The sequence below is a fragment of the Megalops cyprinoides genome, chromosome 3 (assembly GCF_013368585.1).
Source record: "Megalops cyprinoides isolate fMegCyp1 chromosome 3, fMegCyp1.pri, whole genome shotgun sequence".
Lineage (NCBI taxonomy): Eukaryota > Metazoa > Chordata > Actinopteri > Elopiformes > Megalopidae > Megalops > Megalops cyprinoides.
Window position 1 is genome coordinate 5795618 of NC_050585.1, and position 17246 is coordinate 5812863.

The window sequence follows — 17246 nt, forward strand, 5'->3', positions numbered from 1 at the left end:
TATTGACCTAAAAGGACCATTAAGATTGCTGCTCAGGCGTTGAACATTAATTATGAGGATCCCAATAAGCTTTAATGACATTCAACAAGCAGCACATAAGCCACAATGAAGGACAGATTTGAAAAAAATTCTAAGATGTGACATTACTAACCAGTTTTTCTTTTTGATTTTGTTGTCTGTTTTTAATCAATATTAATATAAAGGAGTGCTATTAATAATGGCAAGGTGTTTTTAATGGCAAACTCTCTCTTCTATAGGCCTATGTGGTAGATATTGGCAACATACGGTAAAACCAGTATTGATTCATGAGATATAGAACCTTTATTGTTTCACTCCATGTTTAAATGTTTTATAGCCTAGGTGTAGAAATAGGTGAATGTACCATTGCACATTTGATTATCTTTGTGAAAAAGATGATCTCTAAGTGGAAACTGATTGACGTTTTTCAAATAAAAAGTACATGCATTACTAGTACATGCTCTCAGTAATAACTAGTTAACTTACAATGAAGCTAGTTATTGTAGTTACCTAACAGACTAACCTGAACTAGTTTCATGAGGCAACACCAACATCGATTTAAAAAGCTGGAGCACAAGCACAAATTGCTGAAGTAGTTGCTAGCTAGCCAGCTAAATTACGCAGTGCATTTTCTAAAAAGCCTCTTGAAAGCATGAATGCCTCATCCTATCTTTCATGGCAGATAATGAAATTACTACTTTCTAGCTAACTGCTCCAGGATAAAATATGATTAACCATAATATCCTTTGAATTTGTGCCTTCTTTGTCTCGGGCCAGAAAAGAGTGGAGTATTTTTCTTTCATTGAAAAACACGTGACCTGATGCTTACTCTGACATTGTTGCTAAGAGTACAACATTTTGACAAGCATGAGGTTTCTTCCAGGATACAGAAAACAAACAGAATTTCAGACATTATGCAATGTTACTTAAGAGACAGTTGTACAGTTTAAATTGAATTTGGGATCTGAACTGGAAGAGCTACAGAGCTGCAACAGGCAGTACAAAAGGTGACAATAAGTAGCTTTCTATGTGATGTTACAAGAGCTAGAGCTAGTTTAACACAGAACTCTCTGGTGGATGGCAGCAAGCTGATAGGGGTGTAGAATATAACTAGGGGATATTAACCTCTTGCAGATGAAAAGTCATGCAATTAGAGTGGCCTTTGGATTTTTTTCCAGCACCCACTATTCCCTGGTACTCCACTGATGAGCTTGACAGAATCGTCTGTTAGGTGAGCCATTCAGAGAGCTATAATTAGACTTTTTAAAATCATTATTTTCTTAAAATCACATAATCAACAGTCATTTTTAAATGAATGCCTTTTATTGCCCATTGGGACAAATTAAAACTACCTGTCATTTTACAGGTTGAATGTGGCCCGTAGCACATGAACTGTGAATATCCGTGGAGTAAAGCACTTGGGTTTTGATTAAAAGCGATCAATATCAGAAGCACTGACCATGAAAAGAGAATCTGCGAGTGATTCAAGTCTCCCTTGCCAAATGTGTTTAACAGGTAAGTTCTGAATCCAGCCATTCTTATCATACTCGTTACACAAGATTCCCATGACTGTAGAGAACAAAGGTCTTTGAAATGTCAAATGCTAAATCCAACATAATCTGAAAATAATCTGAAAAAATGCTGTGTCCCCCAAATCACAGTACATCATTCATGGTGTATTTTAATTTTTTCATTTGACTCAGAGGTCATTTTATATACTTGGACTCTTTTATGAATTCTTTTATGTTTTGGTTTTGTTTTAGTTACCAATGTCCTTTCTCAGGTGTGTGCCATCTTGTTTAACAATATGCACAAGAACAACCTTGTTACAGAAAACAAGGACAGGTGAAATGCCATTAAAGTATTTATCAGGCTTTGTTCAAAACGAAGGGTATTAATGACAGCCTTACTTTTATCGCAGCAATGGGCTCCAAGAAGAATCAATTTAAGGTTAAAATGTGGTAAAATTCCTATCTACCTAATTGAAGCTCAAAAGAAAGTTCAGGCATAATTAACTTGCATGAGACTGGAAAAAAATGTCTCTCAGCAAGGTTACGACTCCTCTCAAACGAAACCGATTTGACGTGATATCAAAGGGGAAACTCCTGGCCCCAACTCCATCGAGCCGGAACTTTAAATTAAAGGTGTTTTCCTCCAAGATAAAGCGGTGTACACCTCGCCACTGCGGCTGCAGGAAGCCAGACAGAGATCTATGTCTCTAGGCACAAGCGCGCCGGGCTTCGTGCACGTCCCGTCAATAATCTTATTTGTTAATGCCAACAGAACTAATCTGTGACAGAAGCTGATTAATGATGCTAAGATGAAAAAGCCATTATCACTCTGACGACGACATTTGCCTGTGTGCAAACGGCACTGTCTCGCACCTCAGGTTTGGACTAGTGTTCCTGAGATGACTTTAACAAGAGAACGTCCTACTCAACGATTCTGCTGTTTGGCTGTTTTTCGCATATGCGCGCGCTTCCAGGGAGGATAACACATATCAATGATTCAGCGATTCATGTTCAACAGCAAAGAGCACATGGGATGGCAGATGAACAACATAATGCTAAGCTCCTAGGAATGTGCACAAAGAGCTAAAGAGAAGCATTTACCTTGCAGATGTGACTGCTTATTGGCTATTAAAATGCATAAAACTTTAGCATGCTAATATGAAGTGCATTAGGCTCAAGATCCTCAGCGGTGCTTCAGGCCTACACTCAAACAAGCACAGCACAGTTTGCTACATGTCAATCAAGCACGCTTCTAAGACAGTCAAACCTTTTTATAATTTATTATGAATAACACAAAAGGTATGCTTCTACTTTCATATCATAATGTGGCACTAAGTGGGATACCGTGTTTCATGACGGAGGAGTGATTGCATTCGTAATATTCTATTATATTGTTTGTTTAATTATTCAAATGTGATTCCATTGAATCTGACATTTATTAGGGCAAAGAATATCCAGGCACAGCCACGCTTTGGTACGCAGTTAGGTGTTATCAATATCAGAGCCTTAACAACACAGCTATTAAAGCAGTTGGGTTCCAAAGGGGAGGGGGGAGTCTTAAAGCCTGCATCAGGGTCTAGTGCATGTTGGCGTTCTTGACCATATGTCTGGCATTAAGAGCTTACTGGTGGGGTATGATGCGCGCGAAGCATTTTGGGCTTGACGTGGACAAGTGTAAAGTACGGGGACCAGGACGCTTGTTGCCGAGTTCCCAGAACGAAGGCGGACCACACTTTGCACACAATGACAAGGCCCGTCTCCTTTTTAATCAGCGCCTCCTATGGGCTTTCCCGTGATCAGTGATAGCACTAATTGAAATGTCTAAGCTCTCCACCAGGCCTCAGACAGCCAACCAGCGAGGCCCATGGAGCAGTAATCACAAACACAGGGATTACCGCCCTGACCGCGCGCGTCCACACAGCTAACAGCACCATCTGCTTCATAATCTCACCAGTGGCGCTTACCACTCTGTCTCATCTGCAGAGTTTCTGCTCAGATTTCTGAGCTCCAGCATCCAGCTCCCACAGACCATCAAAACAAATGAGCACAGGGTCCAAGCAGCGCCACTGGTCAATACCTGGCAAGACTACACCTCCAATTCAATGAACATTTGCCATTTACTTTGGCCTGCAATTACATGCAAGTCTTTTCATTAAAAACAATTGTTGTCATTCAATTGGATGATCTCGCCTCACAGCGTTTGTGGAGAAGAGAAGTAATGCTTTCATTTAGTTGTGAGTCAAAGTTAAGGACAAACCCTTACTGAATCCAGTTCTCAGCTGAGTGGTCAAATGCAACTCCCAGCTTTTGGAACAGTGGGAAACCGCAGAAGGCAGCCTGGGTCAAGATCATGGTTAACGGCGCAGGATAAGTGGACGGTCTGTCGATATGCGACCCCTCACAGGAGTACAAGGTCAGGTCTGCTTCATCAAAGCACAAACACCCAAGCTTTTGAGTGGTGCTGGGCAGATATTTCAGCCTTGCTATTAATACAGAGCCAGATCCTCCAGATTCAATATGTTTCATATCTGACAGAAATAAACAGTCAAAGAAACAGTTTGTCGAGCAAAATGCTTAAATAACCTCAACTATGCTTCCTCCTCTTTCTGTAAATCTCCTGCTCTTTTATCAAAGGGCTTTTTTGATATGAGAAATGACTTGGTTTCAATGACAGATGAAGACAATCATCTTCGTTGGGCACAGCTCTATGCACGAATGTAGACAGTGTGAAGCAGTATCCAGATGAATGCAAAAATGTAGCAGTATAGCTCAACTTAAAGCATCTTCAGTTCAGAGGAGATAGCGTCACATCACACAACTGCATTGCACATTGCACAACCAGAAATACATATACCAGGCTTAAAGCTACTCTCTAAGTGAGGTTTCCTATTACATAAAATATGCCTCATCTGATGGAAGCCTAAAAGACAAACTCTAAGTCTGAACTTAAGCCTGAGTTTTCCAGCTTTCATAAGGTACAAAATATATCACACTTATATCAGCTCAATCCATTGCTCTTCTGCATGAAAGCATAAATAAAAATGAATGGTTGTGCTGCTGGTTTTGTCAATTGTACTTTGATTGTTTCACTAAAACCTTCATTTGTCACCTGAGAAATAAGCAGGAGGGAACACCATACATATTGATGCATTTATGCAGCAGTTATACTATCAAGGATTTTAAAAAGCAAGCACAAACATATTGTGTGCCAGCTGCTTTCAATTAGGAGACCATTATCTAATTAGCAAGGCAGGACAAAGAACTGTAAAAAAAAAAAAAAACATGTATGTACATTGTACAAGAGCAAATTGCAGAGGAATCCCCACTGAAATTAGCTGCCAAGCAGTTTCTAACACAAGGTTTACAAAATTTCACAAAAGCTTGACCGAGCACCTTCTACAACACAGCTTCCCCGTAAATGTGAATGAGACCGAATGACCTAAGATGTGAATGACTTATTTCATTGCTGCCAGCACTGTTGTCAGTTAATGTCCCGTTCTGTTCACATAAATTGAGCTACCACCAGGACAAAAGGAGAGAACTGGGACAGTACTGGTCAGGCGGGAATAAGGAGGGCAAAGCTTGTGTGCAGTCAGAGACCACTTATTAAGACATGTGCAGGGCTCAGTCTTCTCATTCTAAGTTGTCAAGAGGGTGTGGCAAACACAAACAACTCCCACTTCTAAGAGTGTATACAACAGATGTGGTTTTCCAAAAATGTTTTTGCTTTATTATCATTATTAGTAGTAGTGGTAGCAGTATTTTATGGTAATTCTGCAATGCTGCAAAACAAAAAGATGCAAGTGGTGTCACCTCCCAGGAGAGACTAGGGAGAGATGACATTGATATGCATTCCCGTCTGTATGCTTCTCTCAGCATCTTTATTTCTGACATGACTGGGACACCCACTGCTGCAGCTCCTTCAAACATGAGGACAAGCATGGAGGAACTGCTAACACACCAAATTACACAGGAGGCGACCTGATCATCTGCAGGTTTATGGCAGTCAATTAGCCAAAGATGATTCAGGCTTAGTGGCAGCCTTGCTGTATGCATGATGGTACAATGACGGCTGCACTCTGTACTGAGATGATGCAGGACAACAGCACCTTAAAGTCAGCTGTCTGTCCAACATTTTGTGACGTGCTCTGTGCCATGCGCCACAAATGCACCCCAAATAATGTTCTTCAATTTTTGAAAAAAACCTGATTGGGTTAAATAATATAGCACATGTCCTTTGCCAGCCCACCAGTTTTGCAGTGATCATTTATTGACTGGGACACTGGAGTTTCATCAAAGAGGTTTTTTTCTGACACTTATGTTGGGAAGACTACACTTACCAAACTGTCAGAATGGGCAAAATCCAATACTTCATAATCATAGAGGTTTTCTTTGGTCTTGACTGATTTTAAGAAATGTCATGGTGACTATCAGAAAAGGAGCCCGGGTATTCTACCCTGCAGTTGCACAGACAAAATCTGTTTTCCATTTAAGTCTTCAAGGTAGTGTTACTATGGAAAGAGATCAATCAGCCAAGCTACTCCACTATAGGGCAATGGATCATTGGTCACCGGTCACCTTGACATGTGAGAGCAGAGCACCATATAGATGAAACAGACCTGTTTTACATTGAAATACAACCTACGGGTATTTATCGGTATTCTTGCACACCCTGATAAACAAGTGCATTAAAAGAATACCGATTGATAATACTGACGAACACTAAGCACCGTTTTACAGGGTTTTCTCCCAAAATGGTAAGAATAACATATCCACAGATGTATTTAACTCATATCTGTGCACAAGGCATACAGTCATTCCCACAACAGTGAGGCCTTTTTTTATATATTCATATGCTCTAAGTTCAATAACACTGAGAAAATGCTCCAGTGCCTCTGCTGTTGCAATACATGCAAGGAGTGTAGTGTATTCAATACAGCCTTTTCCTGGGGGCATAGGCAGAAATCAGATATGTGACTTCCACTGATAATTCGCGAAATCTCATGACCTGCTAATGCTTTCTGCAGGACAATTTGTTTGCTTGTGGGACGCTGAAATATAGATATAGTATCTACAAATGCTTCTGTGCCATGGCAGAGAAAGGCATCAGTTTATACTTGGCACTGCTAACGAATATATGTGTTCAATAGCTCAATAACACACTATACAAAACAAATGCAGAGTAAATTTAACCTTAAATCCAAGTCCAACAAACTGGTGAGACATCTTTTCAGCAATGTTTATTTCCTGATCACTTAAAAAAAGAAAAATAGAAAACAGCCCACAGACAGGGCCCCGGAAGACAAACACAGCAGTTACATAACCAAGAGATTAACTGTGGACCATCAGCATAACAAGAACTTGCATTTGAAATGAGTAAATGAATGCATAAAGCACCAAATTATACTGTACTTCTGGTTTGTAGGAGGTCTGTAAACACAACTAGAAGACATTTATTAACTGACTATTACAGAGCCTGCATTTCTTGCTGGGCTTGTAGGCTACTCGGGACAGATGAGCACAGACATTGTGGAAAAGATTGGATACACACATTGTGTATGGACTCACCATTGCAAAACAGTTGCACATATTGTCACATGCAACAAAATAGCATGAGCATTTGATTGAGTGGTTTACCACAGCTGCCAAAATGTGCCAACATGATAACACCAACCTATAATTTATAATTTGCCCCTTCAGGAAATGGGTAGGCCCTCATATGTCCCTGTTATGAAGTGGGCAAAGTGGTAATTTCACATCTGGGCAGTAACCGATGTCAATTACTCACGGGTTGTCATCTGTACCTAATGGGCCTAATTTGCCTAATAACACATCGTGCTGTGAAGCACTAGGAACGTGTCACTTCAGAAAAAATGAGGCCACACTTTGAATTATCCGGCAAAGAAGCACCTGCTTGTGACAGAACCGCACTCAGGAAGAGTACAGGGGAAAGGCTGGTTCAGGCCTGGCGTCTGGGGAGCGCTCCTGGCTGCAGGTACGCTGCTTATTGTTTGATTCCCATGCGATCACATGCTACTGCGCTCAGAGAGGCACCTGCCAGCACAACCACAGCACAGTAACCCCTCTGTGTAAGCCATCCATGGATTATTTCCTCAATGAAGAGGACACAGATGCAGCGGTGAGTATCCGGGTTCTGTGCATTTCCCGCACCGTGAAAGAATCACGAGGATGCCGGGAGCCACGCTCAATCAAGTCTACAGATCACGCTACAGATTATCTTCACTGATTCACTGCAGCTCTGAAAGTGATTCCACTGACATGCATTAAGTTTGTGTCTGTGTGTGTGTGTGTGTGTGTGTGTGTGTGTGTGTGTGTGTGTGTGTGTGCACGCGTGCAGAAGGCGATCATTATCCCTGTTTGATGTCCGCTCGGAGGAGAGGAGCGCTACAGTTGTGGCGTGGGGCGAAGGGAGGGCTCTCTCCGGCCATCTGGTGCAGATCCTTGCGTCTTCACCAGAGGCGGCTTACCCACACTAAATGCCTTCTCTGCACTCGCACTGCTGGAAGTTGAACAACAGCTGTTGCTCCAAATTTCAATTTAATGACCAATAATTCTTGCCTTCTCCAAGGCGAGCCGGTAGAGGAAGGGACCCGGGCACAAAAGGCAGAGGCCTGCAGGAACTCCGTGGAGGCACCGCGGGGGATGTTCGCCGCATCCTGGCAACGGCGCACTGGAACTGTTCCACAGCCGCCCCGAGACAGCCCACAAAGAAAGGCCGAGCAGGCCCCCATCAGAGATCCCGCCTCACTGCTGAAGCACCACAACTACGATTCTGCAAAGGCCACCGAGTCCTTCATGTGGTTCCCAGCAAAGTGCACCACTTGTACTCATTTCAGATGGCTGGAGCAGATAGACTGATAGAGGGAAGGTTCGAATATGCAACTCCCCCCACCTGCACACACAGCACCCACCGCCCGCCCGCCGCTTATCATCAGGTGGCAGCGACCACAGCTGAACCGTGAAGGAAACGCGATGCACCACGAAAGCAGCTTCTTTAATCTGTTTTCATTAGCGGCTCCTGGAGCTTCCTCAGAAAATCAGGAGTCTTCTGAGAAGGACTACTTAATGAATCACTTTTAGCACCACATCATCACAAGTGTGGCTTGACTTTGTGGTGCTGCTACCAATCTTGTCTGATTTATTATTTTATTATTTTATTATTATTATTATTATTATTATTAATTCATGAGGGCTTGTGGGAAAACCTGGTGTTTTACCAATAAATATATCACTAAAAAGTATATATACTGAAACAGTGATTCACTTGGATACATGTTTTGCATTGTTCTCATAGTGTTATGGATACAGTGCTGACAACATTACCAACGAAGAGACTCACCATTCCATCTCAGTATTGTCACAAAGTAAGGAAAACAAATATGTCAGATTGATAAACATAATGTTATGTGTCATTCAGTACCAAGTACAGAAGGCATGACCATCTGAAATGTATAACGGATATGAGCTGCTAGCGGGAAAGAAGTTACAGAGGCGATGCACGTTCTGTTACACGCCGCGCCAACTGCGAAAGGTTTGCCTCATTTGTTTACCTCCTGTTTTCGAGGCAGCGATTGCGCTATTTTAATCGCCTGACTTTTCTGCAAGGGTTCGGTCGGATTAACCCGGTGACCTGAGCGCGTTGTCAATGCAGATTAACAGATAACTCTTACTCAACTTTATGTGATGACCTCTCACATTTACAATGCGTCAATTTCTCGAGAGACGGAGCCACGAGAAGCCCGACGAGCTTTCATAAACATTTCTGAATCAATGGACCAAAGTAACTACCGATCCGAGTAAGCATCTGTTCTGTATAAAGAAATGCAAAAAAATCATTTCAATGACAATTTAGAACAGCGTCACAGTGAAGTGAAGTGAAGTGAAAAGAAATTGGTCCTGCGAACAAGTACTGAAGTGTCTGAATTACAAAAAAAGGTCAAACTTAACATTTGTGGCACAAAAATGGAGTCGGGGGAACTACAGTGCAACACCACTAATGAGTCGCACTACACTAATCACTTGGTTTCAGCAATCACAGACTCAGTTGAAACGTGGAATATTGCATATCAGCATGGTACACAACCAAAGTATTTTACGGCTAATAATCACACTTTTGAAACACAATATCATTTGCTGAAGTGAGAATTTTGGCTGTTTGGATTTCCACAGGTAATGCACAGTTAATTTGAAAAATTCAAAATAAAAAAAACATCGATGTCTTATTTTTTTCCAAAGACATACCTTGCTGAATCAACAGAATGGTCATTCCGGTCAGAAGAACCCAACACACAGGGTTGTTCATGGCGAATCTCGGGCTTGTCAAGGGTGAACGTTGTCGGACAGAAATACGGAGTCAAATCCACTGTAGAGTGAAGTACAGCAAAGAGCACGGTAACCGCTGATAATTCCTGGTCTCTCTCTCTCTCGCTCTCTATTTCTCTCTGGCTGTAAAGCAGTCAACAACGCAAGCGACAAGAAGTCCCTCCTTCACTGAGGCATTGGTTCTAATTTGTGAGAGACTGACCGGATAGGCTTTCAGACACTGCTATCCAAGAACCCGTTGCCTGCTCATTATCGGCGCATCAAATGTATTTTAAGGGGTTTGGATGCGCTATTTTGTTGTAATTGACGATTTCTGTGACCGTTATTGCAATTTTCAAGCGATCATACATGGCAGTAAAACAGTCTTGATTGAAATTAACACTAGCATCGTTTTTCTGTCTTGTGGGTCAATCTTCAAGTATGAAGATAAAGGCTAAGGTTAAAAAACATAACGCACTGAAAGTTTATATTATATTTTAATCAAAACGATTTTTTTTGATTGAATGACCGGAAATATTTGGACAGCGACGCTTTTGCGTTTTGTTTCATATGTAAAATGTGTTTTTTAAATCATAAAAAATCAAATGTAAAATCAATTGAAGTGGACGATTTATTTTGATGGACTGATATACGTTTCACATGGCATTAGTATGCTGATCCGTGAGAGTGTTTGGCTAACTCACTTACGTAAATTACACTGCATCCCGTTGAGTAAATTAGCCTTTGAACAGTTTTCCTTGCATCCTGTAGAATTCCTACACAGAGTGTGCCGAAGCCACCTTCTGAGTTACTTACGCAGGTTTAACATCAGCTAAGAAGGTATTTCACTGAATTTCCCCCAGAATTCATATCAGGCAGGGTTCCTGTGGGACGACAGTCAATATCTATCATATTCTTGTTTTGTCCTCAGCAGTGGCGTCGTTAGGTCCGATCATTCGGGGCTATGGCCCCGAATATTTTAAGCCTAGCCCCGAATATTTTCGCCCCGGAAAAGGAGGTGTTTATAGCAAAACAACAAATAGACTGTGTAACAGAGCGGAGCTTGACTTGCAGCGTCCGAAGGTGTGATAATATTTATTTGCTATAAAGGTAGATATAACCTCCCCAACCTACCGATGCCGATCTCCCTTCAAAAAAAAAAAAAAAGACAAGCCCCAGGCAAACTTGACTTAGCCCCTGATCTTTTCAATAGCTAGAAACCCCCCTGGTCCTCAGTATATCAAAAATTCAATATCACATTTTAAGGCCAAAATAAAAAGTAGTCGTTTCCCGGCGAACGGAACCTTCTATAGACGTATGTCTATGTAAAACATTCCCCTTTGATTCATATGCAAAAAAAAAAAAAAAAACAACAAAGAGTGTTTATAAATAAGTCAAATGACATCTGTCGCTGCGAGTAATGATCAGGCTGACGGTGACCTCCATGTCTAGCTGTTTCAGAGATGCCACAAAGCATAAATCCACCAGTCAGCGGCATTCAATACCCCGAAATCAGACGCTGGACAGCTCCTGCAGCTGTAACCGTAGAATTGCTTTAAGTAAGCATTGAGGAGACCTGTTACTAACGGGATAGGGTTCTCAGCCATGAATAGCGTTCGTGGATCACGCAGTTAACAAAGGTCATTTAAAATATGCCACTTAATTTAATTTAAAGATGACTGTAAACACGATAACTCCTTTTATAGGTTATAGGTAATTACTTAGATTGCTATTCACGTCACACATTTCATCTGTCGTTTTGAATCCAAACATTCAGTAAGCTCTCGAATAGCAATAGATAATTCAATATAATATCGCTCAGCTGGACAGAGGAAAATGATGTATCAAATATTTGCTCAGTATTACATTCCTTGTTTGCGTAGCAGATGCCCCTATACGCAGCATCTTACGTGCATTTATAGTGCTGGAGTTGAAGCAATTCAGATTGGAAACCTTGCTCAGTGACACAACCGCAATCTACCCCTGCTTGTTTAATCAAGAATTCAATCCAACTATCAACTGGTTTCTGTGCACGCCTGGCTCCTGAGCCACTCTGCCTCCCTGCCACCCATTTCATATGGTTTACTTAGCAGGCAGCAGAGTCCAAGAGGGACTTGCTGTTCTGATGCCTTTAATTCTTAAATATGTGATCCAGTCGTACAGATGGATTTTCAGTGGTCCAGGCAAAGCGGAACAGCTTGCTTAAAGATGGATCAGGAATGTCAAATCCAAAAAACACATCTTCAGATCTCACTGCTTTATACAAGATACTGCTGGTGATGCTAATTACATACCTACCACAATGAACATTTCATTCCAATATAATACTCCCAGATATGCTACCACCATAACTTAGTCCATTTCTTCAGCTAATAGCCATGTGAATGCACTATGGATAATTTTGATGTAAAATCTCATAAGGTTAACTGGTATGACATGCCTATCAGAGATGTGAAAGAGTTGACAGTGAGAGGAGGCTGGTGCTCACTCAGCACGTAACTCACACCAAGCGGATGCACAGCAATCACGTTGCAACAGAACGTAACTCTCGCCACACATCTGCTGAGGTGGAGAGGTAAGGATTTATCAGGCCAATTATGCAGTATAATTAGACAGCCAGTTTGACAGAGCCACACTGGGAAGTCGGCCAGGCCGCCAGGGATCATCTATACTCTGTGCTGTAAGTACCACAGGATCATTAAGGACTTCAGTAATCCAGGACCCATGTAAGGTCTCATCAGAGAGACAGAATCTCCTAAAGTACACAGTGTCCACAGTGTCTTCACTCCTCATCATTTTCTTTTCCTGGAGGATCTGTCTCTGCTTGGTCCTGAAGGATCAACACCACTGTCAGCAACAAGCTTCTGTTCCCAGGACATGTGTTCTTACCTCCCAAAGATGTATCAGCCAAGCCTGGCCCTACTTAGCTGAGCTCTTATGGTGAGAGAAGGCCACTGAGTGGTATGGCTGCTGACATGAATCGGCTCTTTGAAGAGCAAATGTCTGAATGATATTCTCAACCACTTAGATTCGATTTTTTTTTTCTTGTACAGCAACCCTTGATGCCTTTCACGAATATACTTGAAATGCTTCTATATTTAAAATCATGTCCAGCCTTTTGTCCTCTGTCAACGTAATAGTTTTCTGAAGAGGGTACCAATTGCACTACTAATGCACTATAATTATTACTGTCTTTGCTTTGAGAAATGTTGTTTGAAACTGGCATTGTGCCAGCACTCCTGATAATCAACAACATATTTTAGAATTTGAATAAAGTTCCAAATACATTTGGCTTAATGCATGCCGTGGCTTAGCAGCCTCCAGCAAAACCCACGTGGCAGTGTTGCTGCGGATGTTCAATTTTATAAAAGAGATTTTTTTAATCACCAATCACCAGACATGGAGCGTATACAAAATTCTATTCCTTTTTCATTTAGGCCACAATAAAAGAGGTGACTCAGAAGTACGTTTATTTCGGGTGTAAATTGGGACGGGGTGTGCGGGGGACGGGGGACAGGGGGACATTTATAAGTTCCGTGGAGTGTAGCTTCTGTCAGGTTTGGTGTGAATGAAACAAAGAAATCAGTTATAGAAACCTTTGCAAAACTGCAAGCAGAAAAGTCAAAGCGTTTAGCAAAAAATCAGGCTGGCAGGCGAAATTGATTATTTGACAATCCTGCTTAGCATCGTGCATCATAGTGCGCCGTGAGGGCGATTATGTTTGTTGATGTTTGCCGACACAAATACAGTCCACTGCCTGCATTTGACGGCGTGCCTTTGCAGCCTTCACAGAGAAGCAGTGAGGCCTACATGCCTTCGCATGTTGGAAAAGCATCCCTTTTTTCACATGTCCCTGGGCTGAAAAAATGCAGAGATGATGGAGAAGGTGTGTCCAGAGGTGGACAAACCCTGAACGCAGCGCGCCCAGTGATTCATGCCTGTTTACCCGTCATCTCTGATTCATCAGTGCCTCCACCTGCATCAGCACAAACTCCTTCCTGCGCAAAAAAAAAAAAAAAAACTGAAATCTGGCGGAGCTACGAAGCTTGTGGATATCAGGCACCTTCACCCAGGTACGCACCCCTACTCTCTCCTCCACATTTTCCTGGCCTTGCCCCTCACGATGCTAGGATCTTGGCTGGAAAGTGCAGCTGAAATATGGTAAAAGAGCTGCACTTCATGCAATGTATGTGTGTTTGTGAGTGTTGCGTGTGTGCATGTGTGTCTACTTGAAAGGCTGAGTATGTGCAAGAAAGCCTACAGTGCAAGAGCATGTTGAGATTCCTACTGCAGACGAAACTGGGGAGATCTCATGTTAGTTAATATGGACTATGGCAGGCACTGCTTGCTTCCCGGTGAGAGCGAGAGATTGCATATGAAATAGCCACATTTCCATTCACCACATGTAGCCTCGTAGCACGTTCAAAAGTGTCCCTCAAAGGTTTATTAAACCTGATGCAAATTCCTGTGGAGGAAATGTGAAATCTACCAGGGGGAGAACGGGCCAGCCGTGGGTGGGGAACATTGAATGTACAGTAAGCTTCCGAATTCAGAGCCCGATCACAGATGATTAACACTTACTGGGGCTCACAGTCATTCAAATCCTTCCCCGCAACTGCAAGGAACTATTTTGTGCAGTGGGAAATATGATGAATCTACATGAATCTTTACATTGGAATAGATGAGGGTGCTCTCCAGGGTCCCACTCACTGCTGATCATTCTCACTGAAAGTGTTGGGGCATTTCTGCTCAGGGCCTTTCCCCAGTGGCCTTTCCGATTTGCAATGGATTGTGGGGTGACAATCAGCAAGAACCGTGTAATAAAGAGCATAATTTCCTAAAACAGCTACATAAATCATAGGTACTGAGAGCAGAGTATTCAGTAAATACTCATAAATGCTCCTGTGGAGGGAGCTGGGGGGGGGGGGTTGCTTGGGAGTGTCAGGTATGACGTATGACCTGCCTCATTTGGAAGAGTCTGGAATCAGACATGCCTGGTGGTCAACATCACCTTAACCATCATACACGTGATATATGAATCTCACAAATGATCAAATAACATCTGCACATACAAACACACATGCACACTAGGTTTCAATCTCATCAAAAGAACAAAAGAAAATGTCTTAATCATCCATATGGGTGTGTACAGAAATGCAAATCTGATAAACAGACTACACTGTGTTTCAAAATATTATTTTGGTGTAGGTGTTTGGTTTGGTTTGGTTGCTTTGTTTGAAATGCCAGGTTGGATGTATGTTAACAGCAGGTGTTGAGATCTACATCACTACATTAGACATGCATTAATCCCAGCATGTACTGCCACTATTAAATGAGAAACTATTTTAGTAGCAATTGTGTCCTGTGAGAGCCATACACCATTAATATAACCCCCAGAGTACGCCCCCCCCCCCCCCCCCCCGCCCCATAGTGACCCGTTGTTTGATTGCTAGGATTCTAAAACAAGAGCTTCAATCAAATAATTCAGATTGATATGTCTGATGATGTGTATCCAGTACTTACATGCACAAGTGAACATTCTGAACCACTTACTTCAAGCATAGGATTCAGCCCTCCACCTCCAGCTGATGACTCAAACCTGTCCAACTCCCAGCTCAAAGTCTGTCTATCTACTACAACTCTCTGTTGGCTGGTCTCCCTGCCTGTGCCACCAGAACATAGCAACTTATTTTGAATAATGCAGCTGGGCTGGTATTCAGTTTCCCAAAATATGCCTTTATCTTGCGTCTCCTTGACTCGCTACACTGGCTTCCAATTGATGCTTTTAAGGCCCTAGTGCCAGCTTACCTGGCAGCTAATGCACAACTCTCTCCTACCTTGAATCCATCACCAGACCATACACTCCTGTGCCGGCTTTCCACTCAGCAACCTTTTGCCATCTGTCAGCTCCTACTTTCTAATACTGTACATTCTAAACTCACCTTATTTTCTTGTCTGGCCACCCAGAGGTGGAGCTACCTGCCCCCGTCAGAACTGCACAATCAATCATGTTCACACCGAATGAAAACAGACCTGTCTGAACTTCAAAACTAGTTCCAAGAAATTTGACCTAGATTACATATTAGTCGCAGAATCTTCTCTCTTCTACTCTCAAAATCAAATAAATGAATGAATGAATGAATGAATGAATTACGATATGGTAAAGTTTTTCCAAGGGTCACTCTCTGATCACTTAAAGATGCCAAAAATCATGTAGACAAACTTCTTGTGAGTGTATTGTGAGGTTTGTCCACATTGATAATGTTGTTGGTCAGAAAAATGAGGTGTGTCTTTTCTGAAAGTCATTCTCCATTGATAGGGTGTATGAGTAGGACTTCAGATTTAGTTTAGTTAGTTTTAGTGTTTCATTTCTACGCAGACCCATCACCATGGTTATCGTGGCAAATTTCAGTAAACCCCTGCAAAGACCTCCTAGTAACATCCTCATGGGAACCAGTAGGCAACTGTCACTTAGATTTATTGTAAATAAAATTTTCACAGGTTGTTTACAAATCCAATCTGCTTTTTATAAATACCCTTTGACTGGTGTTCTCACATTTAAAAATATAAATAATACTTTTCAAAATCATGTAAATTGGTGTCAGTTCCAGAAGTTTCACGGTTGACACATTCAATACTGCATTTATATTAACAAGTTTATTTTTGTTGCATGAAATGTTGCAGCTGAAAATCATTTTTTGATTCTGAACACATATATCATGCACATTTCTTTTTTTTATAATAGCTGAAGTTCAGGATGCTGGGAAGGGAAGTCTGTTGGGAGATGAAGAATATCAAACATGAGCTGGAGAACATGGTGGGGCTATGGAGCTATCTTATTGGCTTATATTAGACCTGAGTGCCAAGTCTGCAGTTTGAGCTCAGAGTATTTTTAGAGAGGGGAGCAAGGTTTTTTGGGTACGTACTCGGAGGGTCCCTTGGGCACAGTCACCGGTGCAGAGCTTGATTCAGTGCGAGTTTTGGAAGGCAACCCGCCCCTTGGAAAAGGTAGAGGAGCAACTCCCTCCTCACACAAATCTCCCTCATGTTGTCACGGGTGTTTTTATGATGCACTTTTTTATCATTATTGCCACAACCTCCCTGTTGTTTTCCTGACGCCTGTGCTTTATGGTTATAATATTATTTTCTATTACCGGATAACGACTGCTCTGACATTTATTCCAAGCTTTGGATTACACACAATGACGCTCATCACTGAAAGCAGTGCTTTGTTTTTGTTTTTGTTTTTCCTTGATATGCATGAAATCCTCAAAAATACCCATGAAATGCATCATCGAGCCATTTAATTAAATGTAGTCATTGCTCAATCACATCTGAGCATAGAGGACAATGTGGATTTCTGGGGTCCACTCAAAGGACACCCAGGCAATAATT

At 41.9% G+C, this 17246-nt stretch overlaps 1 protein-coding gene across 1 annotated transcript in view; it reads right to left on the reverse strand.

Annotated features, from left to right (window-relative positions):
- Positions 1–9996, reverse strand: part of ntm (neurotrimin) — a 290096-nt gene extending 280100 nt beyond the window's left edge. Inside the window, exon 1 of the mRNA XM_036524066.1 lies at positions 9792–9996. Within this exon, the coding sequence (XP_036379959.1) occupies positions 9792–9852 (61 nt within the window). The 5' untranslated portion in view covers positions 9853–9996. The remainder of the gene's footprint in view (positions 1–9791) is intronic.
- Positions 9997–17246: the final 7250 nt, after the last annotated feature.